Below are 17,247 nucleotides of genomic sequence, written 5' to 3'. Positions count from 1 at the left end.
CTGTCCTTCATGGCTAATCTCTGCATACTGCCATGTCTGCCCTAGAAGAGCACTCCCTCTAATGAATCATGTGACAGGAAGTGGCTGTAAACACCGTAATGGTTTCCCCTGTCAAGGTGCGTGGTGAAGATCACAGGGGAGATGGTGCTCTCCTTCCCTGCTGGGATCACCAGGCATTTTGCCAACAACCCATCTCCTTCTATCCTGACCTTCAGCATAACCAACTACAGCCGCCTGGAGCACGTTCTCCCTAATCCTCAGCTGCTTTGCTGGTAAATAACGGCTTAACTCACCGCTTCCAGCCCTGATCCATGTCAGCCAGGATACTCCACAGGAATCCCATTTGTGTCTTCGAAATAAAAGAATCACTGGTAACCACTGGTAACTGGTAACTTTGCTTAAAATGTCTTCAAAGATCAATTTTAAAGATAAGAATAACTCAGTGTTTGTAAGAGACCATAAAAATACATTGCAAACAGACATCAGGAAGAATCATTTGAAAAGACCTTAGTGAATAAATGTATCAAGACGCATAAAAAACAAAACTGGCTGGCTATATTCAATTTTTGATGAAATTTTTTTGTTAGACCAAAGTTGATCCATCAAAGTATTGTACTTAGGCAGCTGAACTTTCACTTTTTAGCTAAATTAAGTTATCTAACATTTACTTTCTGTCAGTGTTTGTTCATTTTGAAAGTCTTTTTTTCTGCCATTAATTCCAGCTCTTAAACAAATAATTTGTTTAGGTTTATTCAGGTTTTGGGACAAATGTCCATGAGCGTCACGGTCAGTGTGGTCCTCATTGAAATAGCAGCAATGTTTTGTCCACCCAGAGTCCATGTTTATACTGTAAGTTAATATGAGCCAGAAGCGGGTCAAGAATGCAGTCGCACACAAAGTCAGCTTAATGAAAAATATAACCCTTCTGTGCCTGGTTTCTCCCCTGAACACCAGGGATAAAATCCTTAGCATAAGAGCCATATGAAGGGACCCTAATGAAACCCGCGTTTCTCTCTTCACAGTGACACCACACAGTCGAATGCCAACTCCAAGGAATTCTGGGTAAACATGCCAAACCTGATGACACATTTAAAGAAGGTGGCGGATCAGAAGCCCCAGGCAACGTACTACAACGTCGATATGTTGAAGTATCAGGTAGGGGAATGTTATGGGGCAGCGTCTCGCCTCACTGGGAAGTCCCCGGAACCTACCGCAAATTGCCAACAGCTCACTGACATCCGCGAATGATGCGCAATGTCCCGGAAATCGGTCGTTCCGCCATTCAGCAGTGGTACGATAAGCCGGCGAGCTTTACCAACGCAACCTCAACCAGCACTAGGCTTGGGTGGTATCTAATTCTTAGTGCCGTCATACTTTCCAGACGTTAAACTGCAGTAAATGGTATTTCCACGGAATTTTACAAAGCAGCACTATCCTGGAATTCGCTGGTAAGGGGAGGGGAGGGGAATTTTTGACTGATATACCCAGAATACAGCACTGTGCAAAAGTCTTAGGCAGCCAAAGGAAATGATGTTCAAATGATCTTTATGTTGGCGTAAAATAGTGATGCCTTCTAAATGTGCCAGATTAGCTATTTCAAAGCCGTTCCTAAAAGCACAACAGTATTGACAAGCAACGACGCAATATACCCATGACTTCGCCAAAACCCCATCACATTGGCTAATCAATATCTCATTAAGTTAATTAACTGAGTTGATTAATTAAGTGAGCTGGTGGTGAAATTTAATATAGACGTGGAATAGCTGTGGTGCCTCTGAAGAGGGAACTGAAGCAGGGCTCATCTAGCCATCCAATTAGATATCAGTAACTTTTTGGAAAACAGTAGAAATTATTACTAGCTTTTTATTGTGTTACTCTTAATTTACATATGTTCTAATGTTAAATTGTGTTTTTTTGTTCCGTGCAAAAGTGCACTTACTACCCAGATAAATAGCTTTAAACGTTTCTTTGAACTGCCGAAGACTTTTGCACGTTACTGTATGTATCCCCAAAATAACATGAAAATCACGGTATACAGTATTACGGTAATACTGCCTAATCGTAGCCAGCCCCCAAAATCCCATAAAAATCAAGGTATACGGTATTACGGGAATACTGCCTAAACCTAGCCAGCGTCCTTCCCCACAGCTCCCGGTTCTCCCTCATCTGCCTCCCATATATGCCTGATAATCAAATCCGTACAGTATGTCTGTGGTGGGATGACTGTCCATTGGCCATGTGACTCCGTTCAGCCAATCTGCTTCGTCAGGTGCAGAGTTGCATGCCCTTGGTCCCCGAGCTGTCAAACTGGTGCGTATTTTCCCAGGTATCTGCACAAGGCATCCAGTCCACGCCGTTGAACCTAGCGGTCAGCTGGCGCTGCGACGGCTCCAGTACAGACGTCCGGATAGACTACAAGTACAATGGAGATGCCATGACCACTCCTGTGGCCCTCAACAACGTTCAGTTTCTGGTCCCGGTTGAAGGAGGAGTGACTAAGCTTCAAGCTGCTCTTCCCCCAGCTGTCTGGTGAGACAACCGGCCTTAACCACAGTCATGTCCCCGATCTCGCCTAACACCACCATCTAGCTGTGTGGAGGACATACAGCATGAACCTTGGAACTTATGGTGATAGTCAGATGGTGACTAAATGGTAAAACTATTCTAAAACTTTAGGCGATTTGGCCTATTTGGATTATTGAAACATACCAAACACATTTTTTGCATTTTTTTTTTTTGCCGTTTATTCTTGATTTAATGGTTTACTTCATTTAATCTCTTCTAGGAATGCTGAACAGCAGAGAATTCTGTGGAAGATTCCAGATATATCCCAGAAATCTGAAAATGGAGGTAAACCATAATTAGGGTTTCACTTTTATAGACCAATAAACATCTGGTTTCCCATTTGCTGGAAGCCCCAATTACTGTACAATTTTACTGGACCATTTAGAATTTTCAGCTGTTTTAGTATGCAGACACAAATAATGCCCCCCATCCTGGGTTGTTCCCTGCCTCGTGCCCATTGCTTCCGGGATAGGCTCCGGACCCCCGCGACCCAATAGGATAAGCGGTTTGGAAAATGGATGGATGGATTAGTTTAGTACCCGTTTTTTGGATAATAGATCAGTATAATGGAATAGTGTAAAACAGGGGAACCCGGGGGAGTTTTGTCTGGCCTTGGAGACCTGATGGAATATAACTTACTAGTCTGACAATGAGCCATGCTCTAAACCGTTTATCATACGGGGACACCAGACTGAAACCAAAGGTTGATCTTGAAGTAGAAGAGCTGGTTATTTTCCAGGGTTCGCGTACACAGATTCGGTCGATCCTGGCACTTAACCTAAATCGACAATTAAAAGTACAACCATATTGTACCTTTTGTGTACTAAGCAGGGTCACATGATGCGTACCTGGCCACTCTCTCGACCCTTCCCAGGGGTGGGGTCACTGCTCTGCAGGTTCCAGCCACCTGAGGGCTCAGGCAAGCCGTCCCCCCTGGCGGTGCAGTTCACCAGTGAGGGGAGCACTCTCTCTGGCTGCGACATCCAGCTGGTCGGGCCCGGTTACCGCTTCTCCCTTGTCAAGAGGAGGTTTGCTGCTGGTGAGTGCATTTCAGATGGGGCATGAACTCGTCCCCCCACATATATTATAACACCTTCTTACAGGTACATGAATTCTGTTGCCAAAGCCTTAGAAGGCAAGTAGAGATCACATTATGCTTATTATAAGAGGAAGAAAGTTAATATCTTAGGCTGTTTGTTGTATCATATTATGCTATTGATTACAAAGTCATTTGTACACAGATATGAACAAGAGGCATTTAATGGACTAAAATGTGAATCCCTAACTCTGGTATCATATTAGCTGGATAGTATGTCATTTATTTCGTTGTCTATTTACTGGAGCAGAGGAGTTTGATTTAATCAGGCAGATTTAATCTGCTGCTTTGTTCCCCAAGACACTAAGAGCTCTTTTTATTCTGTGACCTGGATGCACTTAAACAAACAAACAAACAAACAAACAAATTTACCCTTTATGTTTTACACATTTAGCAGATGCTTTTGTCTAAAGCAATGTCCAAGTTCCGCAAATGTTGCATTACAAACACGCATGCTGTCAAGGAGTCAACTAAGCATAAGTGCAGCTAGGCTGAGCTTCCTGTGAATAACCAGGAAGGCGTGTGAGCAGGGTTGACGCAAGGGCTACACAGCACCTTCTAACGTGGCAAGAACCTAATAAAGCCATTCGAGGAGCAGATGCGCAACATTCAGGAAGGCGTAATCATCACTAAGTAATCTGTACCATAATACCAGTGTTATCGTTAGCTCAGAAGTGGGCATCAGTATCAAGGCTTTGAATTCCACCTCCAGTCCGTCTCTGGGGAGTTTGCATGCTCTCTTTGCGTTGGGTGCATTTCCTCCTTCCTTAAGCTATTCTATGTCTCTAATTGGCTTGGAGCTTGTGTGTATGTGTCCTGTGCTGGACTGAGTGTATCTTGGTCTTTTGCCTTGTGTTACCTGGGGTCCAGACCTCCATGTGACGTGCAGTGTATATCAGATGTGTATCAAAATGTCCAAAGTTGTCCAAGCTGAATCCAGTTTATATATTTTTTCAGGAAAATACCTGGCTGAGAATTAATCACCACTAGCTGAAAGAGAGAAACATGATTCCATTGGACAATATTTGAAATTAAGAAGGAAGAGACTTGTTTCAGAGCGAAACATTGACTCCGACGGCAACCTTTTTTAAAATTTACAAAGACGACAATGTAACCCATTTAATGGGTTCTGCTGTGTGATGAGCTAACAAAATCATTGTTAGTTTTATGATGTAATTACTGTGCTATGATGTAATTACTGTGCTATGATGTAATTACTGTGGATTACACCTTAATTATTTTTATGTTGTTGTTATTCTTTATTTGCTTAGCAGATGTTTTTTATCCAAATAGTCCCCATACAGCTGATATAGGACCGCAAACAGCATAGTGCTTAAAGACCCAGACCAGGAACCTGAAGGTTATTGGTTCTAATACCATTTTATGTTGGCTACTGAGAAATTTTTCAGTGAAATATTTAGCTGTATGAGTGCATATTTTTGGATATAAACATCAGCTAAGTAGGGAAACGTACAGCCGGATTTACAGGCAGTTACTGATCAAGCAGAGGAACGGTGCTGGTCCTGGTGAGGTCCAGGAAGGGAACACGAATGATGATCCACTTATTGGTTGCATCCTGGGGGAATCGCTGGGGAAATGTTTCGACTTAAAGTGGTCTCCCTGGGATGCAGACACCTGCCAATCAGGTAAATCATGTAACATAAATGTAACATGAAACCTGACGTGAGTTTTTTTTTTCTTCTTCCCAAAAAGAGTGTCTCCTTTTTGTGTAACTCAGCTCTCCTTCCTGTTAGCAGGGATGAGTCATACTACTTTGGCTGCAGGTAGCCAGAGAGACAAAATGGCATGTGCTGCTGTTCCTGACATTTCTTCCAAATGACGCACAAAAAACGTGATTTTGAGGACCCGATTCCTTGGTAGTTGTATATAAACACTCAGTGGTCACTTAATTCCATACGCCAGTAATGTAGATAAAACCGAATATGTACGGTATTCTGGGTTAAGGGGCTCAGTTACTCTGCGACTAAGCAAGATCACAGCTAAACACTGTAAATCTAAATTTGACATGTGGTGTGATTGTTCGTGCCAGATATGGGGGGGTCCAGCATCAGGGAAACACCCCCCCCCCCTTTCCGGTAACTGTCATGCGCTGAAGTGTCCTGAGTTTACAGAGAATGGTGCAATGAACAAAAACATTGAGTTAGGGGTCGTTCTGTTGCTGAACGCGCCATGTAAATGGGGGGGGGATGGCCAATCAGATTTGTTAAGACTAACAGGGGGGCCGCAGAGGCATAAAAAAACAACTCGGTACTGTACTGGTGTGCAGAAAGACATCATACTTCAGCTTGTGAACCCCGGAAGTGGTTCTGTATGCAAAAGTCCTGCCTGGTACTGCACAGGTACCTAATAAAGTGGCCACTGAGTGTGTTTTATATATAAATATTTCCTGTGTATGAGCATAACTGATTTAGTAGGTGAAAATAATCACATGGTGCACTTACTGGTGCAGTTTCCTTGGAATAGCAGGTATACCAGTAAATGCAGTAGATCTTCACACTGGGCTGTGCTAAAGTCAGTTTTGTGGTAGGGAAAACATCCAGTAGATTACTGGCAATGTACACATGAGGCCAAAAGTCAGCGCTAGGTCTAACTTTGAAAAACATAATGAAACGTTTATGTGTTTGTGAAGGAACAAATGAATCAAAGTAGCAGTGAGTGTAATCTAAGTGTAGGTTCTCGTGCTTGGTTACATTTGTCAGCCATCCTGTTCCTCAGTGAAGGCGGAGCTCCAGGTTTGTGTGCCTGTTTCTTTCTCCCCCCTTTTCTTTCCCCTGTGGCTGATACTTGCAGATGTTCCACTGGCACTTGAAGGGCACTGTGCTCCCTTTAAGAGGCGTGCAGTTGCACAGTGACACTGCGGCATGCAGATACAAGGCCTGCAGTGAAAAACTGCGCGGTGACAAAACACCTACTCGTTTTTAGAATTATTATTTGACCCATAAAGTGAATAATAGTGTCAGTATTTCATCTTTTTTAGATATTCAAAGTGTTTCCCTTAAAAATGTAAAAAGTGTAATTTAAAATGGCTGTTATATATTCTAAAGGGTGTATAGTGATTCTGCGTTCTGTCACAGTGTTTCTGCTGTCATTTAGACAGCAGTGTTATACATTACCGCACCTACATTGCAGCACTATATTTTTATTTCTTAAGTAAACTTTTTATGTTGTAAAAAAAAAAAAACTAAAGTGACTCTATTATTAGAACTGGAATGGTACAGTGTATCATTATTTAGAATGTTTAGGGTTATACATATTTAAATTCTTTTTCTTACATGTCTAGTTTGGCAAACTGTATAGTGTAATGCTAAGATATAATTTTTTAAATTTATTTCAAATATAATTTTTTTTTATTTGAGTATAACAAAAGTTGGGGGGAAGAGGGAAAACAAAACAAAAATATTTTCAGGAGCTCTTCACGCTTAATGGCGGCAATGTGTCTGGTGAATAACCGGAGTAATTGCCTTCATTAACAATGCAACGTTATTTTAATTTCAGTGGGTTTCTCTCATGCTAAAAGTCCAATTTTTCGCCGTTAGCAAAATTAAAAAATAATACATGAATTAAATGTTAAACGTATAAATGGTCTCTATGAGATGGACAAAAAAAGGGAATTGCACTGGGGATTGTAGGTGAATTAAATACGCGTATTAGACGGTTATTTCCAGCTTGTCATCTGGGTGGCGGAACATTTGTTATTTATGTCAGAAAAATAGTTTGTTGACTGATATCAGTGTGTAGATTTTGCTGCCCAGATGCTTCTTAGAACATATCCGAGAGACACTAACAGCATAATTTCAACCAAGAACTGGACGTCGAGTGGCATCGTGTGCTTATTCATATTTGTGATGTTGAACAAAAATACATATTTTCTTTTTATATGTCCATACACACATGCATATATACATGTAGTCACACAGTGGTCTAAAGCATACGTTAAAAGAGGGGCCTCTTGATTATGCTGTAATTGGTGCTATCAAATTTAAGTCTTGGTTTTTGAAAAGGTTGTGGGAGGGGTGGCGGACCATGTCCTCCACGCTTGTGCCCCCTGTGTATGTTTGTGTTTACATATGCAATTTTATTTTAACATAACAAACGGGAAGTTTTTGCATATCCCCAAATATGCAAATGAACCTAAGCCTTTAACATTGGTCAAATCATACAATTACACTGCAGAAATGGTTTACAAAAGGAAAACAAAAAAAATCGCATATAATACATGTTGTGTTATGTGTGGGTGCAATTTGTGAATAATTGTAATTGCAATTAACATATCTTCTAATATTACTGGGAAGTGTAGGAAGCAATCAAGGGAATTTTCCCAGGCCAGCGTAATTATAAATGTGTCATATTGCGATTGTAGCTGCTGGTAGCTTCCTTTGTGTCTTTGGGGAACAGCAATGATTAAATAATATATAAATAAACTGTATTCGCTTGTACTAACTGATTCAAAATTGTTTTTAACATTAGCACAGGTGCTTGCTTCACGTTAATTTAAAGCTTTTTTATTTTATTTTCAGTACTCAGTCAGGTCATTTACCAATATTTCTGTTCATTGGTATTTTGGTCGTCATCTACCATAAATCGATCAAGGAAAATCTCATGTTGCACCAGGAAAAATGTGTTTATTGTGCACTGTCTTGTCATAAATGCGGTTCCTGTTTTTGCTGTCAGATGTTGCTTTTGTTTTTTATTTTTTATTTTTTTTGCGTTGCAGGCAGATGTTCGCATAAGTAGCTTAAAACTGCATGCACTATTTCAAAACATTTTGCTGCATAATAAAGGGTCGTGCTACTGAGTTAGTTAGCTAGTTAGTTAATTAGTTTAATTTGCTCCGGTTACCTGAGAGAAAACAATTGTATCTGTTTATTTAAAATATTTGCTATTCGTCACTTTCTCCGTTTCACTGACTTATGGATAAATTTTCCACTTTATATTTCATACATTGATCTGTAAGCATGAGCCTATTAATTACACTAAGTTTTTTGTATGGTTGTTTAATAATGATTCACGGTCATTGTGGAACATTGAAAATGACCCCTCCCACTTTCATGACTAAACACTGTATTATTGTACTGTACCAAATGAACAGCTGAACATGTTGCTATTTGTGTTTTTACATACTGTGATTTGCACTCCATTTATATCTTCGTCATGAAAAATGAATTTAGAGCACACTGTTTCCCTTTATTTATGGTACCAATGCTTTAAAACCTTGTATTTGTTGACTTCTACAATAAATTTTACGTACCTGTAAAGTTATCCTGTTAGCTAAAATAAAATACCTGAGGGTAACTGATTTTGTGTAGTTTGAAAGAGTTACCAGTAAATATCTCTTATAGGAAATTACCTGAATCTCCCCCACTGTCTGCTTTAGTGGATTTATTTCTGTTTATGAATGTGTGGAGAATTTTAAAAGACTTACCCCTCGAATTTTGTTTGCCTTATAGATTATGGTAAAACATCTTTTCTGTACATATGTAATTTTTCTTTTTTAAATGTTATTCATTTTAATTTTCTCTACATCTTATCCATTGCACAGGATACAGAATATGCAATTGTTTCATGTAAATGTACTAATGTAATAAATTTCCCTTCTAAAAGTTTAAAAGTATATATAAACAGAATGATATAATGTAATACCCGTTTAAGATGTCCATCATTGTAAGTTTTCTTGGAAATAAAGAGAGAAAAATAAGGAACATATGCTCAGATTTTTCAGACTGTCCTTTACTTAAATGATTAACGTATTCATTTTGCACGCAATGGTTTTATGACGTGTGTAAACATTACTGCCCAGTCCATAAACACCACACGGCGTTTCTAATACTGTAAAATTCTAGTACCTCTAAGGTGACCAATAGGCAAAAAGAATTATGCGCTCTGGTTTGCTCCCGCAATACATAGACATGCTATCTGGTGAATTGTTCTCTCTAAATTGGCCGCAATTTGTGACTGGTACATGAACGGTCATCCTGTACAAGGTGCCCTCTGCCTCATGCTCTGTGCTTCCTCGGATAGGCTCCAGGCTGACTGTGACCCTGGACTGGATAAATGATTGTAGAAAATGGACGAATGGGTATACTTAACTGCATACAGTGGAAGCCGCAATAAATGACGCAATGCAGGATAAACGCAGACGCAGTATTAAGCTGCATCTGTTTACAGCTAAACTATTGCTTGTATTTCATATATGCATATTTCATACTTTTACGTTGATCTATATACTTTTCGCTTGAACTGCCAATTATGTAAGGAATCGGCCATAATGGGATCGATTTGATGCAGTTTAGAATGTGGCAGCATGCAGAAGAAGCACCGCCCTGCAAGCGTCACGTTGTCAAGACAACGCAACACAAGCGCCGCAAAATACATACTGATTTCCGGGTATTTGTTTGAGCTGGTAAGTATGCAACATTTCTAAATTATAAATTACTTGCTGTGCATTTTGGACGCAAAGATACTAAGCAAATACTTTTTAAAAAGCAGAATTCTTTTCTCCTTTCACGTGTCCTAATCCGATCACATTTAATGCCACAGACGGTTTTTAATTGCTGAATGTTGGTATGTATTGGTATTGTATTTGGTATTGAAATGTATTGGGAATGAATATTAGAATTTAAATTGCTTTAAAACCTGTAACTATATAATTCTAGGCTCGTTAAAATTAACCTGATGACTAATAGGTTATGCTAAGTTATCCAGCACTGAAGAATTACTCAGTATATTTCTGAATTAAAAATGCATTGCCTGAATATTTTTTTATTTATTTGCTTTGTGAAGACCAGTTGACCCGCTACTAGTCTAGATTTTTAAAAATGCGCCACTATTATTATAAAGTAACAAAATAATAATAAAAGAAGCAAAGCATGCAGCAAAATATTTTTCTTAAGTATTACTTACGTACCAGTCACAACTTGATAGGCGTTATGTTTTCAGCTGCAGATGTAAAAAAGTAACCCTTAATAAATTGTAAGCATTAATACATAACTTTTCTAAAGCACGACTGCAACTATGTGACTGCGTTACCAAGTAATTAAGTATTTAGCGTACTGTTCCAGCATCTTTGTGGTTTGTATCTTGTGTGTGTCATACAGGGAGAACTGAGGAAAGATGTCCGATACGGCCAAAGAGAAAGCCGCTCGCCTCCTGAAAAAGAGGGGTAGTTTATCTTCACTTGGCAGTCATGAAGTTAAAGCCAAGGAAACAGCTGGAAAGACCAAAGAGTGGGTAGGGCTACGTATAGTAAATGTAGTTTGTGGACTATATGAAATCCACAAATCAACAGGGTTGCCAACTGTGGTCAGATGGCTGGAGTGAGATTTTCAATTGGAGACTAGTCTGCACACGCATTTACATGCATGTATGTTTTATTACCTGGCAAATAGTCTGTAGGGTTTGCAAGCCACCCCAGCGCTTTTGATGTAGCTAATTTTAGGTATATAATGGAATAATATGGATTTGCAGTCTGAAAACCTGAGTGTCACGCCAGATGCTGAGAGTTGGCAGGCTAGAGTCACGCTTGCAAAGACTGTTGCTGTATTAACTTTTGTTTGTTTCGTTTTGTCCTGTTTGACTTGGATGGGATGTTAGACTTAAAATGCTCGTTCTCTTGACTCCATTACATGGGCTCCTCTGATCGATCTCGCTTTGCGCCCCAGTTCTATCAGCACTGTGTCTTACATTGACGAGCCTGGTCAACACGATGACAGCCAGAGACACGCGGTGCAGATGGAAAACACATATCAGCTCGGTAAAAGTCTCCACGGGCCACAATGCGGGCAGTACTCCGACGATGATGACTGGTCATTCCCAACGAGACTTTCTGCATGCAATCTCCCAGGTCCCGCAAAACGGTTCCCAGCAATGGCGGTGAATAACATTTTGAAGGACGTCCTTACAAGTTACCTACAAGAAGAAAAATACGAGGCGGAACTGTGCAGACAGATGACGAAGACGATATCTGAGGTAAGCCATTACTCTAGGAACTGGGAGATTAAAAAGCAGGCCATGTATCACATGGGCCTAGCCGATTAAAAGAGTGAAAAGAGATTGATTATTGCAAGGCGGTGTCAGAGTCAAGTTAATGTGAGGGTAAAGTGATACACTGTAAGATATTTTATATGTTGTCGTATAAATGTGACTACTAAAAATCTGCATATCAACTGAAAATCTAGCAAAGGCTGCTCGATTATGGCAAAAATCATTTTAATTTTTTTGTCAATATTGACATCGCGACGAGGACTATTTAACATGATTAGTCGTTGACTTTGGAAATATACATTTATTGAGCCTTCCTTTAAAAAATACGTCATTGTAACAATGGATTTTCAAGAACTCTAAATATATATCATTCAAATGGGAAACAAATGAAAAACAGAACTGGAGAATCATTGGGAAATAAAATGAAGACAAATATTCGTTTTATCTCGATTAATTGGTTTTGATAATCGTTGGAAGCTAAAGACGTAACTGAAATTCAAATTCGATTAATTTCCCAGCCCAAACTCTAGCTAACATTTAGAGGTCCAGGCTACATTGTTTACAGTGTATATATAACATACTAATGTAATATTCGTCCGTGTTCACCATGAATAAAATAACAGCATTTTTTAAAAAAAACATTTAAGGTTATAAAAGCGAGAGTGAAAGAGCTAATGATTCCCCGCTACAAGATCATCGTGCTGATCAGCATCGGTCAGCTGTGCGAGCAGAACATGCGTTTCGGAAGCAGGAGCCTTTGGGACGCCAGCAGTGACACTTTCTCCTCATACACCTTCAAGAACAGCTCGCTCTTTGCCGTCGCCAACGTTTACGCTGTTTACTTCGAGTAAATCTCAAAAAGTGTACTTATGTGGATGAAAATGCCTAACTACAATCAGGGAGAGCTCAGACTTCTGAAATCAATCACTGGTAGCACTTTAATTGACAAAGCACAGATATAGTATCGGTACTCTTCACTTAACGACCGAGTTAAGTTCCTACGACTAGGTCGTTAAGCGAATTGGTCGGTAAGCGAGGAGCTGCCGTTTACTGATATTTCAAGCATACTGTAGGTTACTGGTAGTGGGTTTGTGTCAACCATCTTTAGATACTTTTTTAATGTCGGATTTCACCCTGTATAATATTTTAGGATGTTTATAAACAGGGATGCACATCTGGTAGGCATTCACCTTTAAAGCCATACATGCGGCAATCGGTTGTTGTAAAAGCATAAATGCGTACTGATTTTATGTACATTTGTGCTGAAATGAAAAGAAATAATGTAATTTAACCTTTACATACTATTCGTACTTCATTTGCGATATAAAGGTTAAACTGCATTTTAATTTCTTCTTATAGCAGTGCGCATTTGCGCCGCTGCAAATATTTATTGCCACACATATCATTTTAAAGGTGAATGCGTAATGCGTGCCAGTTATGTGCATCCCTGTTTACAAACGTTTGAATCATGATGCATCTTTTCTCAAGTAGCCACTGTATTTGTTCATGATTTGTACTTCAGTAGTAACTGAGTTATTACTAAGTACTTGTTAAGTGTTACCTAATTTCTTGTGCACATTTTATGTGAGGAAATGTCTCTGTAGCGATTTTTTCACTTAGAGTATTCACAGTAACTTTTCTGTTTGATACAAAAAATGAAATTCATTCTTAGCTGAGATGGTGCAAAGATTGTTTAACAGATAGGCTGATTTAATATAATTAAATAGAAGAAAATCGATGCATGACCATAATAACATTTGCAAGAAGGCAAGACTAATAAAGGTAAGTTGTTACTCTTGTTTGTGTTTAGGGTTTTTTGCTTTGTATGTTTTTGAAAAGTACTGTGAAGTATTGCCTTTCATTGTAGTCTAACATTATGCAACAATCTGTACTGTATATTAAATGTATATGTAATGGTTTTGATAGCAAAATTTATTATAACGTGTTGGCCTGTGCATCTGTTAATTGCACAACCACTAACTAATCACTTAATGTTTCTAGTCTAGTGTCATTTCTGTATCTAATATTTTAGGAGGTATGACACCTTTTGCTTGTGTTTGGCAACTGTAATTATAATGGTGTTTTTAGTCACCTAGTTACCTTTAAGTCAGATTTTTGTAGTATAAAGTATTATTTTAAACCTATTTTCCATGTAATAAGACCAATATATGCCAAATAGTTATGAAAGATAACGGTGACCCTGATACATGGTACTTTGCTTTAATACACAAAAGAAAAATGTTGTGTGTGCGTGTTTGCGTGCATGTATGTGTGTTCATTCAAGCAGACAAATCTATTTTCAGGCTTTGCTACTATTGACTAATTATTGATTGTACCATAATAACATGACCACTAGTACACTGAAATGTATAGTATAGTGAGCAAATACTGTGTATCTATTAAAAGAAACATCTCGGATACATTTCCAGCATTTGTGGCAATGTTTATTTGACAAGTATAACAAAAATACATGTATGGCCTACATTGTTTATTGTAAATCTTAAAAGATTTAAAAAATCTTAAAAGCCTTCTCTTGACACGAGGCACACACGCTGTACCACAGAACTATCAGCTATGTTCAATTAAAAATACTACAAGAGTAAAAACCATTTTGTTTAAGGATTAACATTTGTTTAAAATGCCTGTGATCATCCATATAAAGGATTTATCATTAAAATCATTTCACAAAACTTTTCTTGCTTGCTTTTCTTGTTGTTGCCTGTATGGATGATTTGAGAACAGATATTCTAGATTAAATTGGCATGTCTTACAAATCAGAAATCGATTTGACCATTTGTGTTCATTCATTAATTATTACCAGGAATTTTGATATGAAGGATGCTGCTGTAGGTATTAGGAGATTTTCCTGGATTGCTGGCAGAGCGGGACACTCAGGACAGTCAGTTAAAGTTCCCCTTAGCACAGGAAGGTCAGGTCACTCTTCCGACATCCCACCTGACAGCATACTGTGGTCAGCACCTGGTTGAGGTCTCTCCTGCTCTTGCTCATCCCCTGACTGTAGGTAAGATTCTCCAGGCTGCTCTGATCTTCAGCATCACGGACTGCATAAGCAAGTGGACATGATGAGATTATTGTACTTACAAATGTAACCGCACAAATGATCCCACAGAATGTGGACTCCCCCGTAAACTGCAAAAATAATCACAGTATTTCCCATAATGCATCACCTTGTACAAAAATCATAAAAGATTGTCGCTGGCCTCTCATTAATACTGACTTCATAACCTACTACAGTGATGCAAAACTTACGCATTGTTTATCAATCGTTTTTCAATGATCGCACGTTATCACTGGACGAAAAAAGAAGAAGAAGATTCTGACCGTGTGACTCAGGCTGATCGAGGACTCTCCTCCACCTGGAGCCGCCACATGTATAGACTACAGCGCGGATGAACTCTCTGCCGCACAGCTTGACGGCCGTCGCCTCACCGCGCACGGGCTTCAGAGCGCAAGCCGCCCACAGCAGCAGTAGGGGGAGTAGCAGTCCTTTCATGGTGACTTCAAAGTTCCTCTTCGCCGTCGATGCATTCAAAGGAATCGCCCCTTCCCTAGGAACACTGGCGGATGCTCTGTCTAACAACGGCACCACCTGCTCCATATATATCCACCGACCTTTTATTTCTGACCTTAAGGATACACCCCCGCATCCATCCCCCAGTTCATCCGCCTTCTGCTCATCCACCCAAATAGCTTTATTTTTTTCCGCCGAATGTCTTTAACGATGCCATTTGTGGCGCAACAAACCACCTGTCGGTTTGGTAATCAGCACTTTACAGCCATAGCATCCAACGTGGAATTAAATTACACCCTTTTCGGATGGAGTGTTGTATCGGGATGACTATCTAAATTACTTGATTGTTTTGACCTTAACTTAATGTACGTAAGTTTCACAGTGAATGACGATGATGATGATGATCTAGACTTTTTCTGAAAACTGCACATGCGACTTTTCCAAAGTAGTTATTTTAATGTGTCATATTTCTGTCATTATTAGGCCCCTTTGTATTTTAATATAAATAATATGAGAAAACAGGGGCGACATGGTGGTGCAGTGGTTAGCACTGTTGCCTCACACCTCTGGACCCAGGTTTAAGTCTCCGCCTGGGTCACATGTGTGTGGAGTTTGCATGTTCTCCCTATGTTGTCGTGGGGTTTCCTGCGGGTACTCCGGTTTCCCCCCACAGTCCAAAAACATGATGAGGCTAATTGAAGTTACTAAATTGCCTGTAGGTGTGCATGTGTGAGTGAATGGTGTGTGAGTGTGCCCTGCGATGGGCTGGCCCCCCATCCTGGGTTGTTCCCTGCCTCGTGCCCATAGCTTACGGGATAGGCTCCGGACCCCCTCGTGACCCAGTAGGATAAGCGGTTTGGAAAATGGATGGATAATATGAGAAAACATCAATGAAAACAATTATTATCGATAAGCACATATAGGATACTATTTGTTAGTCACTAGTGATTATGTGAGTTATATACACTAGATGTTAGCAGCTTTATATAATTAGTTTTACCATTTTGCTATATCAAAATTTGAGGAAGAGTGTACATGTTTTACTGTTATTGTCTTCTCTTTTAGCTGGCCATAGTATATCTTCACTCCTTTTATTTGAAAAAAAAGAAAAGACAACCAGTATATAAATTTACCACAGGTTGTTTAAAAGCTAACATTTCCTGCATGCATGTAGTTCTTGTTTGCTGTCTTAAGTGTTTATTGCTTCACTCTGGCAAAGCATTCGGTAATGATGGTAATTTAGAAACACTTAATTACCTTTCATCAGTTTTAAGGCAAGGCAGATAAGAAATGCAAGTAAACCCCTGCGATTACAATAGATTCCAACCAAAAAGTATATAAACAGTTCCATGCGAACCGTCTGCCTCATGCTCCGTATTATCTTAAATTTAATATTTTCATGTTACTTGGATTTTTTACTGCATAAATTAAAGGCGTTACAATATGAAATTGTGACGAGAGGTTTGATGGTTGCATTATGGACGTCATGTATCAGTTTTTTATTTTTCTCAAGTAATCAATCATATATAATATTTGTAATTGAACTACATCAGTTTCTTCTCTCACACTTTTAAGTATCATAGTCACCCCTTACTGGAGAAAGCAGAACGTAATCTTAGATTTTATAGATTTGTTCCACCGGAAAAAAAGAAAACGCAGAAATACTACTATTTTCAGGAAGATCGTCCCACCTGCGGTCCATTCTATACAAATTTCTTTCCTTATTGTGACTTTTAAACGATTTATATGTTATAAATGTTAACAGCCAGCTGATGTTAACACTAACAGGCAGCTTAATTAAGAGAAAACAATAAATCAATGCCAATCTGTGAGGAATAAATAAAATATTCCTTATATAGTCTACTTTACAATTTTTGAAATGTTTAACACACCATACAAACCGTTTACTAAGATCGCCAAAAAGATATTACACCCGAAGAGGTGCGAAAGCGTTCGTTTCATGAGGGGAGGATACTTTTGGTTTACGCGTTTTGCCATTCCTAATTTCTTGACTGTTCTTGTATTATCACCCATCGTGTATCTTGACCCTTCG

At 39.2% G+C, this 17,247-nt stretch overlaps 3 protein-coding genes and 1 long non-coding RNA gene across 11 annotated transcripts in view; 2 read left to right on the top strand and 2 right to left on the bottom strand.

Moving 5' to 3' along the window:
• The window catches only part of LOC125716885 (SH3-containing GRB2-like protein 3-interacting protein 1), a 53,650-nt gene extending 44,257 nt beyond the window's left edge, over positions 1 to 9,393 (top strand). For all 5 annotated transcript variants that reach the window (XM_048989697.1, XM_048989700.1, XM_048989701.1 and 2 more), the window contains 6 exons: positions 117 to 272; positions 1,023 to 1,155; positions 2,327 to 2,529; positions 2,786 to 2,850; positions 3,440 to 3,604; positions 4,619 to 9,393. In XM_048989697.1, the coding sequence (XP_048845654.1) occupies positions 117 to 272; positions 1,023 to 1,155; positions 2,327 to 2,529; positions 2,786 to 2,850; positions 3,440 to 3,604; positions 4,619 to 4,641 (745 nt within the window). In that variant the 3' untranslated portion in view covers positions 4,642 to 9,393. The remainder of the gene's footprint in view (positions 1 to 116; positions 273 to 1,022; positions 1,156 to 2,326; positions 2,530 to 2,785; positions 2,851 to 3,439; positions 3,605 to 4,618) is intronic.
• On the bottom strand, positions 2,761 to 10,708 carry LOC125716889 (uncharacterized). Its single transcript, XR_007384427.1, has 3 exons — positions 10,587 to 10,708; positions 3,414 to 3,579; positions 2,761 to 2,838 (listed from the first exon to the last, which is right to left on the bottom strand). It is a non-coding gene; the product is annotated as an uncharacterized LOC125716889 (long non-coding RNA).
• Positions 10,018 to 14,336, top strand: dynlt5 (dynein light chain Tctex-type family member 5). Of its 4 annotated transcripts, none has more exons than XM_048989704.1 (5): positions 10,018 to 10,082; positions 10,777 to 10,909; positions 11,341 to 11,432; positions 11,523 to 11,647; positions 12,310 to 14,335. In XM_048989704.1, exons 2-5 carry the CDS (start codon positions 10,866 to 10,868, stop codon positions 12,511 to 12,513), a joined length of 465 nt encoding a protein of 154 aa, XP_048845661.1. In that variant the 5' UTR covers positions 10,018 to 10,082; positions 10,777 to 10,865; the 3' UTR covers positions 12,514 to 14,335. The 4 variants fall into 4 exon arrangements, with proteins under 4 accessions (XP_048845661.1, XP_048845659.1, XP_048845662.1 ...); XM_048989702.1 differs by having other exon boundaries at positions 10,777 to 10,905; positions 12,310 to 14,334; XM_048989705.1 differs by lacking the exon at positions 10,018 to 10,082 and adding an exon at positions 10,097 to 10,243 and having other exon boundaries at positions 12,310 to 14,336.
• A 92-nt stretch (positions 14,337 to 14,428) lies between these two features.
• LOC125716888 (relaxin-3-like) lies at positions 14,429 to 15,446 on the bottom strand. Its single transcript, XM_048989706.1, has 2 exons — positions 15,005 to 15,446; positions 14,429 to 14,724 (listed from the first exon to the last, which is right to left on the bottom strand). The coding sequence occupies exons 1-2, from the start codon at positions 15,279 to 15,281 to the stop codon at positions 14,579 to 14,581; spliced, it is 423 nt and encodes a 140-aa protein (XP_048845663.1). The 5' UTR covers positions 15,282 to 15,446; the 3' UTR covers positions 14,429 to 14,578.
• Positions 15,447 to 17,247: the final 1,801 nt, after the last annotated feature.

This window comes from Brienomyrus brachyistius, chromosome 21 (assembly GCF_023856365.1).
Source record: "Brienomyrus brachyistius isolate T26 chromosome 21, BBRACH_0.4, whole genome shotgun sequence".
NCBI classification, from domain to species: domain Eukaryota; kingdom Metazoa; phylum Chordata; class Actinopteri; order Osteoglossiformes; family Mormyridae; genus Brienomyrus; species Brienomyrus brachyistius.
This window is presented reverse-complemented; position numbering and strand designations above follow the sequence as displayed.